Source organism: Lampetra planeri, chromosome 4, assembly GCF_965212315.1.
Source record: "Lampetra planeri chromosome 4, kcLamPlan1.2.h2, whole genome shotgun sequence".
NCBI classification, from domain to species: domain Eukaryota; kingdom Metazoa; phylum Chordata; class Hyperoartia; order Petromyzontiformes; family Petromyzontidae; genus Lampetra; species Lampetra planeri.
The window spans coordinates 27,452,355-27,467,430 of NC_136110.1; the positions used below are offsets into that span (position 1 = coordinate 27,452,355).

The window sequence follows — 15,076 nt, forward strand, 5'->3', positions numbered from 1 at the left end:
ATGCTTATGATTATTACTTTCTCCCTCTCTACCCCCCCCCCCCCCCCCAGAGATTTGCGCTTCAACAGAGTGAAGGAAGTTCCTGCAGGGGCTTTCAAGAGATTAAAAAATCTGAACACTTTGTAAGTACCCAAAGCTGCTAATGCTGTTTGATGAGGCCTGGAGACATTCTTTAGCGAAGTTGTTCTGGACAGCTCACCGATGTGTTTTCCCTGTTGCCCCGCTTGATGTTCGGCACAACGTCTACGATTTCCGCTCCTCTGGCTGGGAGCTTCTTCCAGGAACTAAATGGAGCCGCTTGACTTTCTTCTTAAATTGTCTTCATTGCTGTCTGCTGCCAGTGTTTGATGTAGCCTAGCCAATGGTATTTATTAGCTTCATTTATGTATTAGCTCTGTTTGCCGCATTTGCTACCTAAAGAACCTCCCAGCACATGGAGCGAAACGTCTGACATCGTGCCAAACGCCACGCGGCACAACGGAGAGCTGTACAGCACAATTGCGAAAACGCACATTGAAGCTCGCTATATTTCTTTCGACAAAAAACGGAGTATTTGCCTGCTGTATTTCATATTTGTCTGCTGTATTTCATATTTGTCAGATTAATACAAATGAGTGTGTAATGCCCGCATATATAGCCTTTTTATGCATAGTACTTAAAAAAATTTAAATGCCACGTATATAAGTTGCAAAACGTGGGTGTGATCCTTTGAGTATTGCGGCTGCTGGCATCATATTCAACTGGTGTATGCCAGGCCACACTAACATGGCGTACAATGGAAAGCATTCAATACAGTTCAGTGGATTATTATTTTTTTTACAAATATGGGAAAGCCTCTGTTAGAGTTGTCACCGGCAACTGTTCGGGGCTTGCTATACTGGTTCGATCTCCACATTTCCGTGTCTGTGTTTAAAACCAGCCCCTGGCCATGCATTTTTTATGCCACACCACACTCTGGCTGCTTCTACCTGCTGTACCAACAACGTTGTGCCAAGCACAACACAAAGATCAGTGGTATTTGTGTTTTTACTTTGCAGTGTCTTCTGTATTCTTGTTCATTCAACACAACCGATCTTTCCTTGGGATGCCTATGGAGAGTGAATGGACACAGCTTTGGGGCTGGGTGAATGGTGGGGTGAAAAAATTGAAATTCGCACCACATGCCAACTATAACAATGCCTTGCAGCACAAAGATTTATGACTTGTTGTAGAGCTAGCTATAATGTACTTTTAAAAGTTTGCTGTAGACAATGCAGTTGTTTACATAGTTGTGACTTTCAATCATATTTGCATTCCTGATGTTCAACAAAAGTACAGGACAAAAGTATAGTCTGTGGGTGATCGGCAAGAATATGGAGAAAAACAACCCCGCTGTTTTTCCTGAGTCGTACTACTTACAGGAAAGCTATGGGGCAGTAAGGAGATGGAGAGAGAAGGGTAGGAGGCGACAGAAGAAATTCAAAGAGCAGAAGGGGACAAGGGGTGTCCAGATGGATCGCATAATTGGGAGGATAACATCGAAATCAAAAGAAAGGGAGACCAAATGTTCATACACACCACCAGTGACTCTGGATTTGCATTGTTTTCACTTCTCATTAACATTTTTAGAAAAGCCATCTCTTTGTTCAGTGCTGTTCCATTACAGTAGACGTTTCTAAAATAGTTTATTTAAGTATCAATACAATTTCCTACACACCATTCTAAGGTTCAACTTCGGTGGCGGAAATTGGAAGTGGTAAAGCTTTTTTGTTGTTGTTGTTGTTGTTGGTGATCGTCACGGATTGCTATTCTCCTGAAAAGTCGTGCCTTTTATTTTGGCGGGTCAGCGAGGTAGGGATATGGCTGGAAAAGCAATTTGTGGGCGGTGGATTTGTTTTCATTCCCCGTTACCATGGGGTTGAACCTAAACAAACCACGCTCATGAATGTGTCCACGGCCCCCCCACACGCGGATCGATGTGCAGATTTTGCACCTCTTTTCCACGGTACAGCCGAGCTGAGCTGTGGGCCTGCAGATTACCCTGCCTGGCGCCATGTTGTTTTTGGGCCACAGCAGCAAACCACCGCCGTGCTGTTGACCGTGACACGTTAGTCGCGTTTGCGCACCTGCGATTAGCGCGGGTGGCTGCGCACGGCGCGGAAGAAGCTCAACATACGTCCATGATTCTCTTGTCAAGTTGCTCGTCTTGTCTTGCACGGTGTTGATTTGCTCCGTAAAAAGGTCACGAGGCAGTCCTTGAAGAGCCGCAAGTGTGCAGCCCCTGCTCTAGAGGGACTCTAGAGGGCCCCTCTAGTGAAGGCCCTTCCACCAGCAGTGCATACATACGTTTGTATGTACAGTATATACGGTGAAAATAATTCATAGTTGCAAGGTTTGATTTCTGGCTCGGAATAGCAAGTAGCCAGTGGAAAGCCGCCCATACCGAGAGGGCCCACACTAGCACAGTTGCTATGTGCCAGTGGAAAAGGGTCATTACAAAACATCGGCCTGTTCCTTTGGCACTGACTTACCCACTTTGCATTAATCCTAATTCTATTGAATTAACATTGATGTGTCAATTAGATTTGTCTGGCTATAGTTGAGAAAACAAAACACCAAAACGTATCTGGATAAGCAAGTACACTCGCAAAATACTGCATTTGTGAATGTTAAGATCATGGATAATGTCTATTCATCATAATCACCATCATGTCTGAACATGTATTTTATTACCTGTTTTTAAAGATTGTCAAGAGTAGCCTCTGCACCGTGCATGGTGTTCAATATCATCTTCATCATCAACACTTTCATGAAAAGACTGCTTCCAAACTCAATTTATAATTAGACTAAAATCTAGAAAAAAATGCAGACAACAGTAAAGACAGGTCGTTCCTCCTGCAAATATATATTTTTTGCAGATTTGTTTTACCCTATAGTTTACCTGTCAGCTTTTTGTTGTTGTTGGATCAGAGTGATTTTTGGATGCCTAGAAGCTGTCGATTACCAGCATGAGCGTTATCATTTATTATTTCTACATCGTGTTCATGTACAAAGTTGTTTTGTTGCAGCACACACAATTCAAAATCAGTTCAAAATAATCTTAAAAAATAAAAACAGCCAAGAGAAAAATATTGGCGGTCCCGACTACAAAGAGCTTTCACGCTGTGATATTAATCAGTTGAAAGTTCACCAAACAGATTGCGTTTTTTTGTCTATGGAGGGGATGAAAGGGGGTTTTGCATGCTTTTTTGTTGATGGTTGGAGCATTTGGGTGGAGTTGGGGATTATATTTTTTTATGATCGTTAAGTGCAGGCCCCAATGTGCCCAAAACCGCTGCTCGGCCAGTTGCAAACAGCACTATTCAAGACACATTAGTTCTTACGTTTCATGACCTTAGGAAGGTTGTGAGCAAGGTCTGGGCACCCTGTTTCAAATTGAGGAGTTAGGTGGGAGAAAGTAAGGTAGGGAGAAGAAATGTCGGCACAACGAGAAGAGTAGGGCCCCTCAGTGCTTGAAGTTTGTATTGTTTATCACAGGAGCTGCTATATGTGTGATAAAACAGCCACCCGCTGTGGCGTGGTGTGTGTTGTAGAGCTGGGATGATTAATAATTACATTATTGAGTTCATTAAATTGATTAGTTGACAAGAAAAACTCAATTTAATCAACTGCTCTTTTTGTAGTTGATTATTTTGGCCCTTTTGAATTTGGCGGTTGCTTCAATAGCCTGCACCCCGAAGGCAGGAAACCTCCTTTAAGCCACGTCCAGTGTGATGCGCATGATGATAGCGGTGAGGTCATGGTCCCGTCCAGGAGCACAAGTGCTGAAAGAGGGTGAGACTTTTTTGTTTGTTATAATTTTTGTGTTTTACGATTAGTCACAACTGCTTAAATAATCGGGAATAACCCAGGACTAGTGTTCTAACTGCTTGTTAAACACATTCCTGCGGAGGGAGCTGGTAGGAACGTTGGGTTGCTCGGTCAATGGCCAGGGTCAATGGCGGCGTGGTGTATTCCGCAAATATGCCCGACTGTGAGGGCGGGCACAAGCCGGCGTGAGTAGGTTAAACGTTGAGTTTTATAAGGGCACCACGGGATGACCAGCCCCTCCCCACCCAGCCCCACCCCTCCCACCCCCCACCCAGCCCCACCCTTCCCACCCAGCCCCTCCCCCACCCTCCCCACCCAGCCACTCCCCACCCTCCCCTTCCCACTCAGCCCCACCCTCCCCACCCAGCCCCTCCCCACCCTCCCCTACCCACCCAGCCCCTCCCTGCACGACGGACACAATAATCCCCTGTGGGCTGGTGTAACCAGGAGGTTCCTACCAGTATAACATTACTGACTACAGTATTCTGTATATTTATGTGGGAAAAGTAAGCATTCTACTTTTCTGTAATCGTGTTGCTGTCTTATATTTGTTTCCATTTGACCTGAGCCGCTTGCAAAGTATTTGTGAAAGTTTTGCTTGCAAATTGTTTAAATATTTCCATGGAATTCTGTTTTTATTAGCAGCGTATTGCCTTACCACTGGCTGAACAGTGTGTTGCGAATGTGAAATGCAATATGCATATCGCAGACCAACATAACAAGCCAAATTATACCCAGCTGTGTTTGTTTCTCATTGGCAAATATACCAGCAATAAGTTGAGACCGTAATTGTGCAATCTGTGTAAACCTCTCTGCATCGTACGTTAATCATCGTCTGAATACATGTTGACAACAATCTAGCTGCATCCAGCTTGTGTTGTACGATCAGTGCATAAATTAAATACCAAAATGTTAAACGGTATTTTTGTTTTCTATAACATAGTTTGTATTTTATCAGCCAATTGCAAGCATGTGCATAACCAATTGCTTGCAATTTACATGAGCAATTGCTTGCAATTTACATGAGCAATTGCTTGCTCATGCCACCGTCGGGGGAGAAAAAGCCCCTTTCGGAAGGAGCTCTTCCGATTCCCCCGACAGGACATTGCCCTACCGTGCCAAGCTAAAAGAGGTGGGAGTCCCTAAACTCTTACACCCCCCAACCACCATCACAACCACCAACACATTGCAACCTTGCTGATCGACGTTTCAGAAACTCTCCCATTGTTTCAACTGGTTGTGCTTGGGAGATTTATTGAACCAGTGTGGCCTCGTGCATTGCAAGGCCAGGGTTCTGGCCATTGCACAACAGTAGCGCATGTTATATAATGTATCTATTGTATTCATTAAAGACTAAACAACCCTTCCCCACCACACCGCTTCTTTGCGCGTCCTATTGCCAACAGCTGGCAAGTCGGGAGGCGGTGTTTGAGCCTTTCCTGTAGCTGGAACAGCACAGGCTTGTCCGATACGCCCCCGAGGGGATTTTCTCCCATGAAAAAAAGCAGGTGTGGTGGCTCTGTAAACGCCTCTCTCGATCCCGTCTGTGGCCTCGCGTGTGATCCAGAGGGTAGACAAGCCTGAAATAGCCGTGCTGCAGCTGTATCCAGCAAAGCAGACTTTGTCATCTTGCTTGAATGGCAACAGGTGTTCACTTTTGGCGTTGTAGGATGTCAAGAGTACGTGCACAAGGAGAGGTCACGCGGCTTTTTTGAGGGCGAGATGTTGTAAACAGCAGTTGCGGCAGTACAATGTACGGATGTTTAGTCTTAGGGGGCGTCCATAAATGACGTCACGCGATTTTGGACGATTTTGGACGATTTTTGACCCCCCCCCCCTTCGTCACACGGCGTCACAAAAAGTCAGACCCCCCCTCAAATATGACGTCACAAAGCTCTGCCCCCCCCTCCCAAAAAAATTTAACATGCTTCAAATCGCTTTAAACTATTGTCATTGTAGTGCGTATTTAATGTGCCGCTGCACTCTGATGTTGTAGGAGAAACCATTTATTCAAAAGTCTATTTAATTAAGCAGAACGTGTTGTCTATATCTATTTAAAGTTGCGCATTTTGATGTGACGTCCCATTTCTCAAGGACGACCTCGTCAATCGGAAGCTCACATATAGTGGGGTAAATTGTGGGTACCCTCGCCCCTTCCAAGACAGCTGATCGGAGTGGAAGAGTAGGCCAAACACACGCGAGATGTGCTCTCTCAAGCTCACTCTCGTGCAGGCCGCTTCGCCAGCAATGCTGTGAGAAAACAAATGCAGGGCTGCACCTTTATATTTACCATCTATATATAATACGGTGTTGGATGATAATCGAACTGCAGTGGTTAAGTTGTGCACTTTTAAGTCCTGATCCTCAGCATGTCTTGAAGAAGTTCCATTGCTTGTTTTTGAAAATGGGTTTAATAAAGTCGGCGTGGAATGTTCGATATATTGCGGCTCTTCAACGGAAGCACCGAACAATAGCTTTCTCGAGTTTCCACTATATTTTGGCCAATTCGTAATGTTGCAGAGAAGGTGAAACATTAAAATAACATGTCTTTATTTTTCACCATGTTTCATCGCACATGAAATAAAGATTCTTGATTAAAGCAACATTGGCAAATGCGGGCTATTTTGCTTTGTCCCTTTTTCCGATTTTATACATTTAACAAATGCCTTTTTATTAGCATACCCAAATCCGAGTGAAGTTTGTCAGACGGCGGCATAAATGTTTCTAAAAAATCTGGTAAGACGTAAAAAAATATATATCTGCCGAGTAGCAGACACTCCCACGAGATACAAAGTGCACAAACATTCCGACCTCGGCGTGTTGATATGATGGAATGTGATTATGTTGAGCTAATTTAACACATTCCTGCGGAGGGAGCTGGTAGGTACTTTGGGTTGCTTGGTCAATGGCCAGGGTCAACGGCGGCGTGGTGTATTCCGCAAATATACCCGACTGTGAGGGCGGGCACAAGCCGGTGTGAGTAGGTTAAACGTTGAGTTTTATAAGGGCACCACGGGGTGACCAGCCCCTCCCCACCAATCCCCACCCCTCCCACCCCCCCACCCAGCCCCTCCCCACCCAGCCCCTCCCCACCCTCCCCCTCCCCACCCAGCCCCTCCCCACCCAGCCCCTCCCCACCCAGCCCCTCCCTGCATGACGGACGGACACAATAATCCCCTGTGGGCTGGTGTAACCAGGAGGTTCCTACCAGTATTAATGTTTTCAACTCTGCCCAATGTCACGTACTGCTAGATGGTGAATGTGCAGCGCTGCAATTGCTCACGCCACTGCTGGCAGAATGGCCTCCGCTAGAGGGAGGTCTAGAGAGCCCCTGTCAGAGGGTATTTTGGTCTACTTTTCCACACTGGACAGACATCTTCGTGGTGAAGATGCAGCCCTGATATGTATTGCTCATGCAACTGCTGGGAGAAGGGCCTCCACTAGAGGGAGCTCGAGAGAGACCCCACTGGATTTGGTAATTGGTCTACTCTTCCACGCTCACCAGATGTATTGGACAGAGGTGGAAGTACCCACACTTTGCCCTACCGCACGCGATCTGTCGATCACCTTCCTCTGGTATGCTCATTTATACTGGCCACGGTGGCGAGATGTTAATTACCTCGCCTGGTGTACAGGAGGTTGTGGGTTCAATCCCAACCCTGACGCCTGGAATTTTGAAGTTTGCATGTTCCATCCATTGGTCGCGTTGATTTTTCTCCAGGTCCTCAGGCTTTTCCCTCCACATTTAGAATCAACGTAGCGGTTAGAGTATTTGGCTGCAATACATTTCCACGTGATAAGCCACTTCGTTGAGCAATCATTTGTGGCCAAGTCGCTTCTGAAAAAGAGCTACATAGCTCAAGTGGGGGCCTTACCTGGTAAAATAAAAAATGTTGACACAGAGTTTTAGTTTATACTTTTGGGTGGATAGAGGCTGGGGTGGGGGGTTAAGATTTTTTTGTTTTAACCGTCACGCGCGAGATCAAACCGGTGACCTCTGGATTGCAGGTCCAGTATAAAACCAAAAGCATTTTATTTTTATTTTACCAAGTAAGACCCACTGAGCTATGTAGCTATTTATCAGAAGCAACCTGGCCACAAATGATAGCTCAACAAAGTGGCTTATGTAAAAATGTATTCTCCGGAGGAGCCGGAGAAAAATCCACGTGACCACGGGGAGAACATGCAAACTCCAAATATTCTGGCACCAGGGTCAGCATTGAACCCACGACCTCCTGTATACCAGGCGAGGTAGTTAGAATCTCTTGGCCGTGGCGCCCACACCAGTATGCTAACCATTACACCACAGCGTCATCCCTGAACTTACCAAGAAGTGACCAGGAAATGCCTTGAGCATATTAACTACTGTATTGCATATTTCTTGGGTGCCGGGGGAAGGGTGAAACCATTAGAATGTAAAAGTAACTTTTCCAGGATTCCTTTATCGCTATTAGGCTCTACTTACTTGTGTTTTCTCGATGTTGTTTTATTGCAGGTTAATCAACAACAACCAGATAAAAAGAATCCCCAGAGGAGCCTTCGAGGATTTGGAGAATCTCAAATATCTGTAAGAAGGTCTTGCACATTGTTAAACATTGGTAAATAATCTTGTAATCGCTGCCACTGGCCTCCAAGAATGTCAACAATTTGTTTGTTTACTTTGCTTTCCAGATACACCATGGGAATGTGTATCTCAGTTCTAAATGTTTGCTGTTGTTTCATACATTTGCTGAACATTCCATTCGGGCCAGCCAAAACGAACTCGCCGGCTTTATTTTCATGTTGTGTGTTTACGCTGACATGCGTGGGTAAGATAAGGTTGAAGCTCCATGAAAATATCCCCGTGCATGTTGATAAAAAAAAAACGAAATACGTTTACAAATAGGCAATTGTCACTTGTAAACTTTGACGTTTTAGTTTTTTTGTCTCCAGCCCTACAATTGTGTTAAACAGCCACTTTAAATAACCCTGCCCCATATCACATTCACTTGCACTGTTTATGTTTTTAGGGTAATAACTGGAGTCATGTTGGGCAGAGAAACCTGAGCTGTTCATTATTGTTCTCCTTGTCCACACTTTAGCATTTTTTTCTCCATTTAAATGTGTTCATAAAAAAATACTGCATTATGATCGGCAATATATATAACGTGTGAGATTGTTCTTATTTAAAACCTATTATGCTCCTAACAAACATACATGTTTTGATTACTCTGCACTCAGCCAACGTTGTTTGTCATGCAAGATTCCCAAGTAAATGTAATGTCCATACAAAACATGACATTCTGTCTTCAATTACAAGTACATTTTGGCTTAACCAACCATTGCTTTGGCTTCACAAATTTTAAGGTTACGTTGAGTGTTTTTTTTTTCTTTCCAAATAATGTCCAGCTTATTGTTCATCTACTGCTGGATGAAGGCCTAACCCTGGCCCGTGACCATCATAGGGGTTTTTGACCATACTTCACCACACTCATAAGTGTAATACTTCTTCAAATGTAGGCCTAGCATCGGTTAGGAAATCGCTTGCCACTGAGATTAAACCGTGACCAGTAATCAAACACAACGACACAATGTACTAACCACTTTTCCACTGCTCACTCTCCCGCCCCCCCCAGATATCTGTACAAAAATGAAATCTCCTCCATTGATCGTCACGCATTCAATGGACTCGGCTCTCTGGAGCAGCTGTGAGTATGAATAACAACAGTGGCTTTGATGCCTCACCTGATTACATCCATGCACCACAACAAGTCACCGTCCGTGCAAATGTGTGATTAAAATCAACAGCAACAATAATTGAGTTTAATACAGCGTATGACACGTACGTACGCCTGTGTATGCTTGTGTACACTTGTAATTGTGTGTGTTTTTCTCTCTCGAATCAGTTGTCTTGACAGCATGGATTTCCGTGACATGTCTCTGTACAAGACGGAACAATTTGGCGAATGTTTAATCTGATCATGTTACGGAAGTCGTTGGAGATGTATCAAACTAATACGTCGTAATTTGTTTGATTGTAAAAAAATCTTAAACTGAAAAAAAAACCGCAGTGAATATTAATGTTCCACAGAGGCAGCAATTGCGGTAATTGCTATAATCTGCTTGGGTATATGTTTCACATGCATACATATTCCACAGGGAATGTGTGGTTTTGGGGAGATTGGCAGGAGCGGATGTAATGACTTTTTGACGAACAACAGAATGTTTATGCACTTTTGTCTGAAAATGTCGTGAAGATTTTGTCTCTAGTAAAATGTGCATATTTGGGAAAATGTCTTAAAAATATATAAATAAGTGATGACAATCTACGAATTAGATTTCCAGCCCTTTGTCATCCCATGATTGGATGAAGGCCTCCCCATGCCACGTCCGTCATGGGAGTGGCCTTGACCATACTCCACCACGTGTCTGTATGGGTTTGTGACGTGAGATCCGAGGAACATAAATTTCGATTTAAAGCTTTCGTGACTGCAGGGATTCATCTTCTTGGTTCTTTCGGTAAAGTCACGTAGAAGGAAAATAATAAAATAATAAAAATAAAACATTATAAAATAATTCTCGATGTAAAGCTTTCGTGACTGCAGGGATTCATCTTCTTGGTTCTTTCGGTAAAGTCACGTAGAAGCAAAATAATAAAATAATAAAAATTAAACATTATAAAATAATTCTCGATTTAAAGCTTTCGTGACTGCAGGGATTCATCTTCTTGGTTCTTTCGGTAAAGTCACGTAGAAGCAAAATAATAAAATAATAAAAATTAAACATTATAAAATAATTCTCGATTTAAAGCTTTCGTGACTGCAGGGATTCATCTTCTTGGTTCTTTCGGTAAAGTCACGTAGAAGCAAAATAATAAAATAATAAAAATTAAACATTATAAAATAATTCTCGATTTGAAGCTTTCGTGACTGCAGGGATTCATCTTCTTGGTTCTTTCGGTAAAGTCACGTAGAAGGGAAATAATACAATAATAATAAAACATAATAAAATAATTCTCACGACGTTTCGGCCACAACGCAAGCAGCCGTCCTCAGGTGAAGAACAGCTCTTTTGTCAAGGCGCTCTTCCCCCTCAAACCCAGCTTAAATAGACGCTCCAAGCCTGGGGTTGTTTCATTCAGACTCTGTCTTCTCGACAGACCTGTTCTTCACCTGAGGACGGCTGCTTGTGTTGTGGCCGAAACGTCGTGAGAATTATTGTATTATGTTTTATTTTTATTATTTTATTATTTCCATTCTACGTGACGACTTTACCGAAAGAACCAAGAAGATGAATCCGAGGAGCAGTTCAGATATCACTCATAACTGAAGTTAGCCACGGCTGGGAGTTGAACCCGGATTACCGGCTGCATAGGGCAGTGCATTCAACCCACCGCGCTACTTCTCCATCCAATGAAGAAGTAAATAGAGAAATGGCATTTATTACGAACGATGTAATCGTAGTCCGTTAAATGCAGGTAAGAGCTCATTCTGACCGAAAGTGGATTTGTCAAGGGAAGCCTATGTTCAGGACAAATACAGAAAACGTAAATATATAAAGTACAAAACGAAGGCAAAAATGTTTACGTCGTGGTACAATGGCAGTGGAATCACTTATTGTCGCGATGTGTTTTCCCCTTAATGGATACCGCCAATACATGTTAAATACCCCCTTAGCTGCTTCCCAGTAGCCACATGTTTTAACACTGATTGTCAATGCTGTTACCAGCCAGCGTTTTCTATAAAACACCCTCATTTGGCAATTTAAGTGGCTTAAACAACAGCTATGTGTGTAATTCAGTCATTTTATATCTACACTCTTTAACATTTCATTGCATTCATCGCAGATATGTATGACTTACATATTACGTGATGGCATTATTTTAACCACCAATTCAAATTTAGTTGGGCCTTTACAACGTAATATTATTTTTAATCTGCGCTACAAACAGTATTTTTACTGGTGTTTTTTTGTGCATAAACAAGTACATCTAAAATATACCAGCGTAGTGAAATATGGTCAAACAACCCCCCCCCCACCCCATCAGTGGATTGACAAAGTGCTGTAACCCGTTTTATATATTTAAAAAAAAAACTTATTTATTATAAAAGATTTACCTTGCTACGAACTTCTATCATCTATCGTAGCCACTTGTGTTTTATCATGGCAAACGTCACAAGAGCATGAGATTTTCAATCGGTTCATCTCAGTCCACAAGTGTGCATATGCTTTGCTCATTTCATTTGGTATGCCCCTAAGCATCGATGCAAAAAAACTCTGTAGGATCCCCCGTGTGGATACCCAAACCTAAAAAGGGCTTGTCACAGTGAGATTGCATTTTTCCAAATTTCCTTTGTCCAGATCCCAGCTCAGAACCATAGAGAGAGAGGGAGAGAGCAGTGCACATTTTATCCACCAAAGAAACACTCAAGATGTGAAGTCTTACAGGATTTGGCATCGACAGAGCACAGCTAACAATTTATTTTATAGTAATCAATTTCATACATGATTTTTTTCTGTGGCTGTTTCGTCATTACTTGGTTGAATGTTTATTTTCTCTCTTTTGAAAGATGTATTTTAAAAAAAACAAATACACAATGTTGGAAGATCGTTATGCTTCTCAGATACTATTTAATGAGAATAGCCTTATCGTCGAATAATAGTAAGAGCAACCATAAATAAAACATGGAATCAAATGTAATGAGAAAAACACAATTTTCAGTTTATTATGTATTTTACGTAGTTTAGAGTTTGTTTGCAACATATTTATATATCTAACCGCAGTGCATACAGATATCATGTTTATTATTATGATTACATTTTAATGCGCTAGTTGACCGTTATTCTTTTAAACACTTTTTTTTATCAGCATGTCGAACATTTGTCCCCTCTTTGTTGTATTATTGTGTGTGTGTGTAACTAAGCTTGATGTCCAATCTGTGCATAATTACTAACGCACCGACGATTTGCTCACTTGTTTTTGACAGATACATGCACTTCAACCAGATAGAGATTCTAGAACCAGACACCTTTAGCCATCTACCCAAACTAGAGCGATTGTAAGTGTGCTTTTCATGTCCACCTCATACGTCCTCAGTGTTAATGTGCACCAGCTGCTTGAGAATGCATGCAGATGGCCGATGCTCCCACTCATACTCTTCCTTTGCATGTGTGTTTAACACTCATGCGAGCATTGCTAACTCTCCGATATTCAATTTGCCATTGGAATCATTCCACAGCTCCTCGTTGTTAGTTTAGTTTCCATATCTGTCTCCACCGCACGCACACACTGGATCTGTTGCAAAGAAGTACCCACGATTTTTGTTGTAATTAAGTCGTTGGTAAGTTCTTTTTTTATTTACATCTCGTCATATAGATACATTGGGACGCTGCCACTAGTTAAATGGTTCGCACACTGGACTTGCGATCCAGAGGTGGTTGGTCTTATTGCATTCTCCAGGCACGGCAATTGAAACAATGGGGCAAATTTCTTAAATCCCTCCGTTAGCCAATCGGCAGGTCCCCTGTGGTGGGGTAAAGTGTGGGTACTCTCACCTCTTCCAAAGCGTCTGGTCAGCGTGGAAGAGTAGGCCAAATATCCTCTATAAGGCCTCCAATAAGGCCTCTCTACCACTCCCTCAAGTGGATGCCCCTCCACTATCAGTGGCATGAGCAAGCAAATGCAGGGCTGCACCTCTATCCTTTAAATAACCCAACACACTCGTATGGCCAAAACAAGACATTACATGCATGCCATGTTCGATGATATGCTTATATTTCGTAAAATAATTATAATTTATATATTGTTCATGCTTAAATCTATGAATGCCATGGCTGATGTGTTTGTGTGTTCAGTGTTCTATTTGAATACATTTTTTTTTCGTGTACAGGTTTTTGCACAACAACCGACTGGCAAAGATTCCTTCCGGGACCTTTTCTCAGCTCAGCTCGCTGAAAAGGCTGTAAGCGATGCTTGCATTGTGTCACATCATGCAAAGTTACTTGCGAATTTCTGCTCGCCCCAAATGTAAAACAATCAACAAATTCATCTTCTTGGTTCTTTCGGTAAAGTCACGTAGAAGGGAAATAATAAAATAATAAAAATAAAACATAATAAAATAATTCTCACGACGTTTCGGCTACAACGCAAGCAGCCGTCCTCAGGTGAAGAACGGCTGCTTGCGTTGTAGCCGAAACGTCGTGAGAATTATTTTATTATGTTTTATTTTTATTATTTTACTATTTCCCTTCTATGTGACTTTACCGAAAGAACCTAGAAGATGAATCCCTGCAGTCACGAAAGCTTTAAATCGAAAAATCAACAAATTACCAAGCAGATGAACACCCTTGTTCGATACTATGGGACCCCTCTTGCCAGCAATCGAAATATAAGAATAGGCTTTACCCTTTCTGGCAATGAAACAGCTGTGCTAAGATGTTTAAGCACCCAACAGAAACCTTTTGCAAGGAATCCTGTCATTGCATTAACCACACGTTACTTGTGGTGAACATGCAAAAAAAAAAGCATTCTCTGAGAATATAATATATGCATTGTCTTTGAAACTGATTGGTCCACAGCTTTCTTTTGAGCCTCGTCTCAAACAGTGTTAGACCAGAGGACGCCAAAAGGCAAACAGCACAAAGACAATGCCACCATCAGGGCATTTATAGCTTGGGGTGAGCAGCTACATCATGGGACATTTCTTGCCAACTTTCTGTCTGGTGTGGACCAATCAAGTTTCAAAGACAATGAATATATTATCAGAGCATGATTTTTTTTTTGCATGTTCACCACAAAGTTCGTGCGGTTAATGCAGACAGGATTCCTTGCAAAAAGGTTTTATTAGTCTTAGGTTCTTTCGGTAAAGTCACGTAGGTATAAAATAAAATAAATCACGACGACGCTTCGATCGCAACACAAGCGGTCGTCCTTAGGCAGAAAAAATATAATCCAGCAGTGGAATTGCTGAACCAGTGAGAGAGCATTTCGATTTAAAGCTTTCGTGACTGCAGGGATTCATCTTCTTGGTTTTTTCGGTAAAGTCACTTTACCGAAAAAACCAAGAAGACAGTGAGAGAGCAGTTATAACAAGAGGTTATTATATATGTGGCGATGGGAAAGCAAGTGGGGTCTGAGCTGGAAAGGAATTCCATCCACGGATGCAAGCACCTGTTTTATTGCCAGAAAGGTTCAAACCTATTCTTATACCCTTATTCAGGACTATGCCACCAAAAATAGCTTAAAAAT

General features: G+C 42.5%; 1 protein-coding gene across 2 annotated transcripts in view; it reads left to right on the forward strand.

Annotated features, from left to right (window-relative positions):
• LOC144717891 (peroxidasin homolog) overlaps window positions 1–15,076 on the forward strand; it is a 66,894-nt gene that overhangs the window by 16,986 nt on the left and 34,832 nt on the right. Inside the window, exons 2-6 of one of the 2 annotated variants that reach the window (XM_078593648.1) lie at window positions 51–122; window positions 8,345–8,416; window positions 9,465–9,536; window positions 12,816–12,887; window positions 13,719–13,790. In XM_078593648.1, coding sequence (XP_078449774.1) covers window positions 51–122; window positions 8,345–8,416; window positions 9,465–9,536; window positions 12,816–12,887; window positions 13,719–13,790 — 360 coding nt within the window. The remainder of the gene's footprint in view (window positions 1–50; window positions 123–8,344; window positions 8,417–9,464; window positions 9,537–12,815; window positions 12,888–13,718; window positions 13,791–15,076) is intronic. The other variant, XM_078593649.1, reaches the window with a different exon arrangement.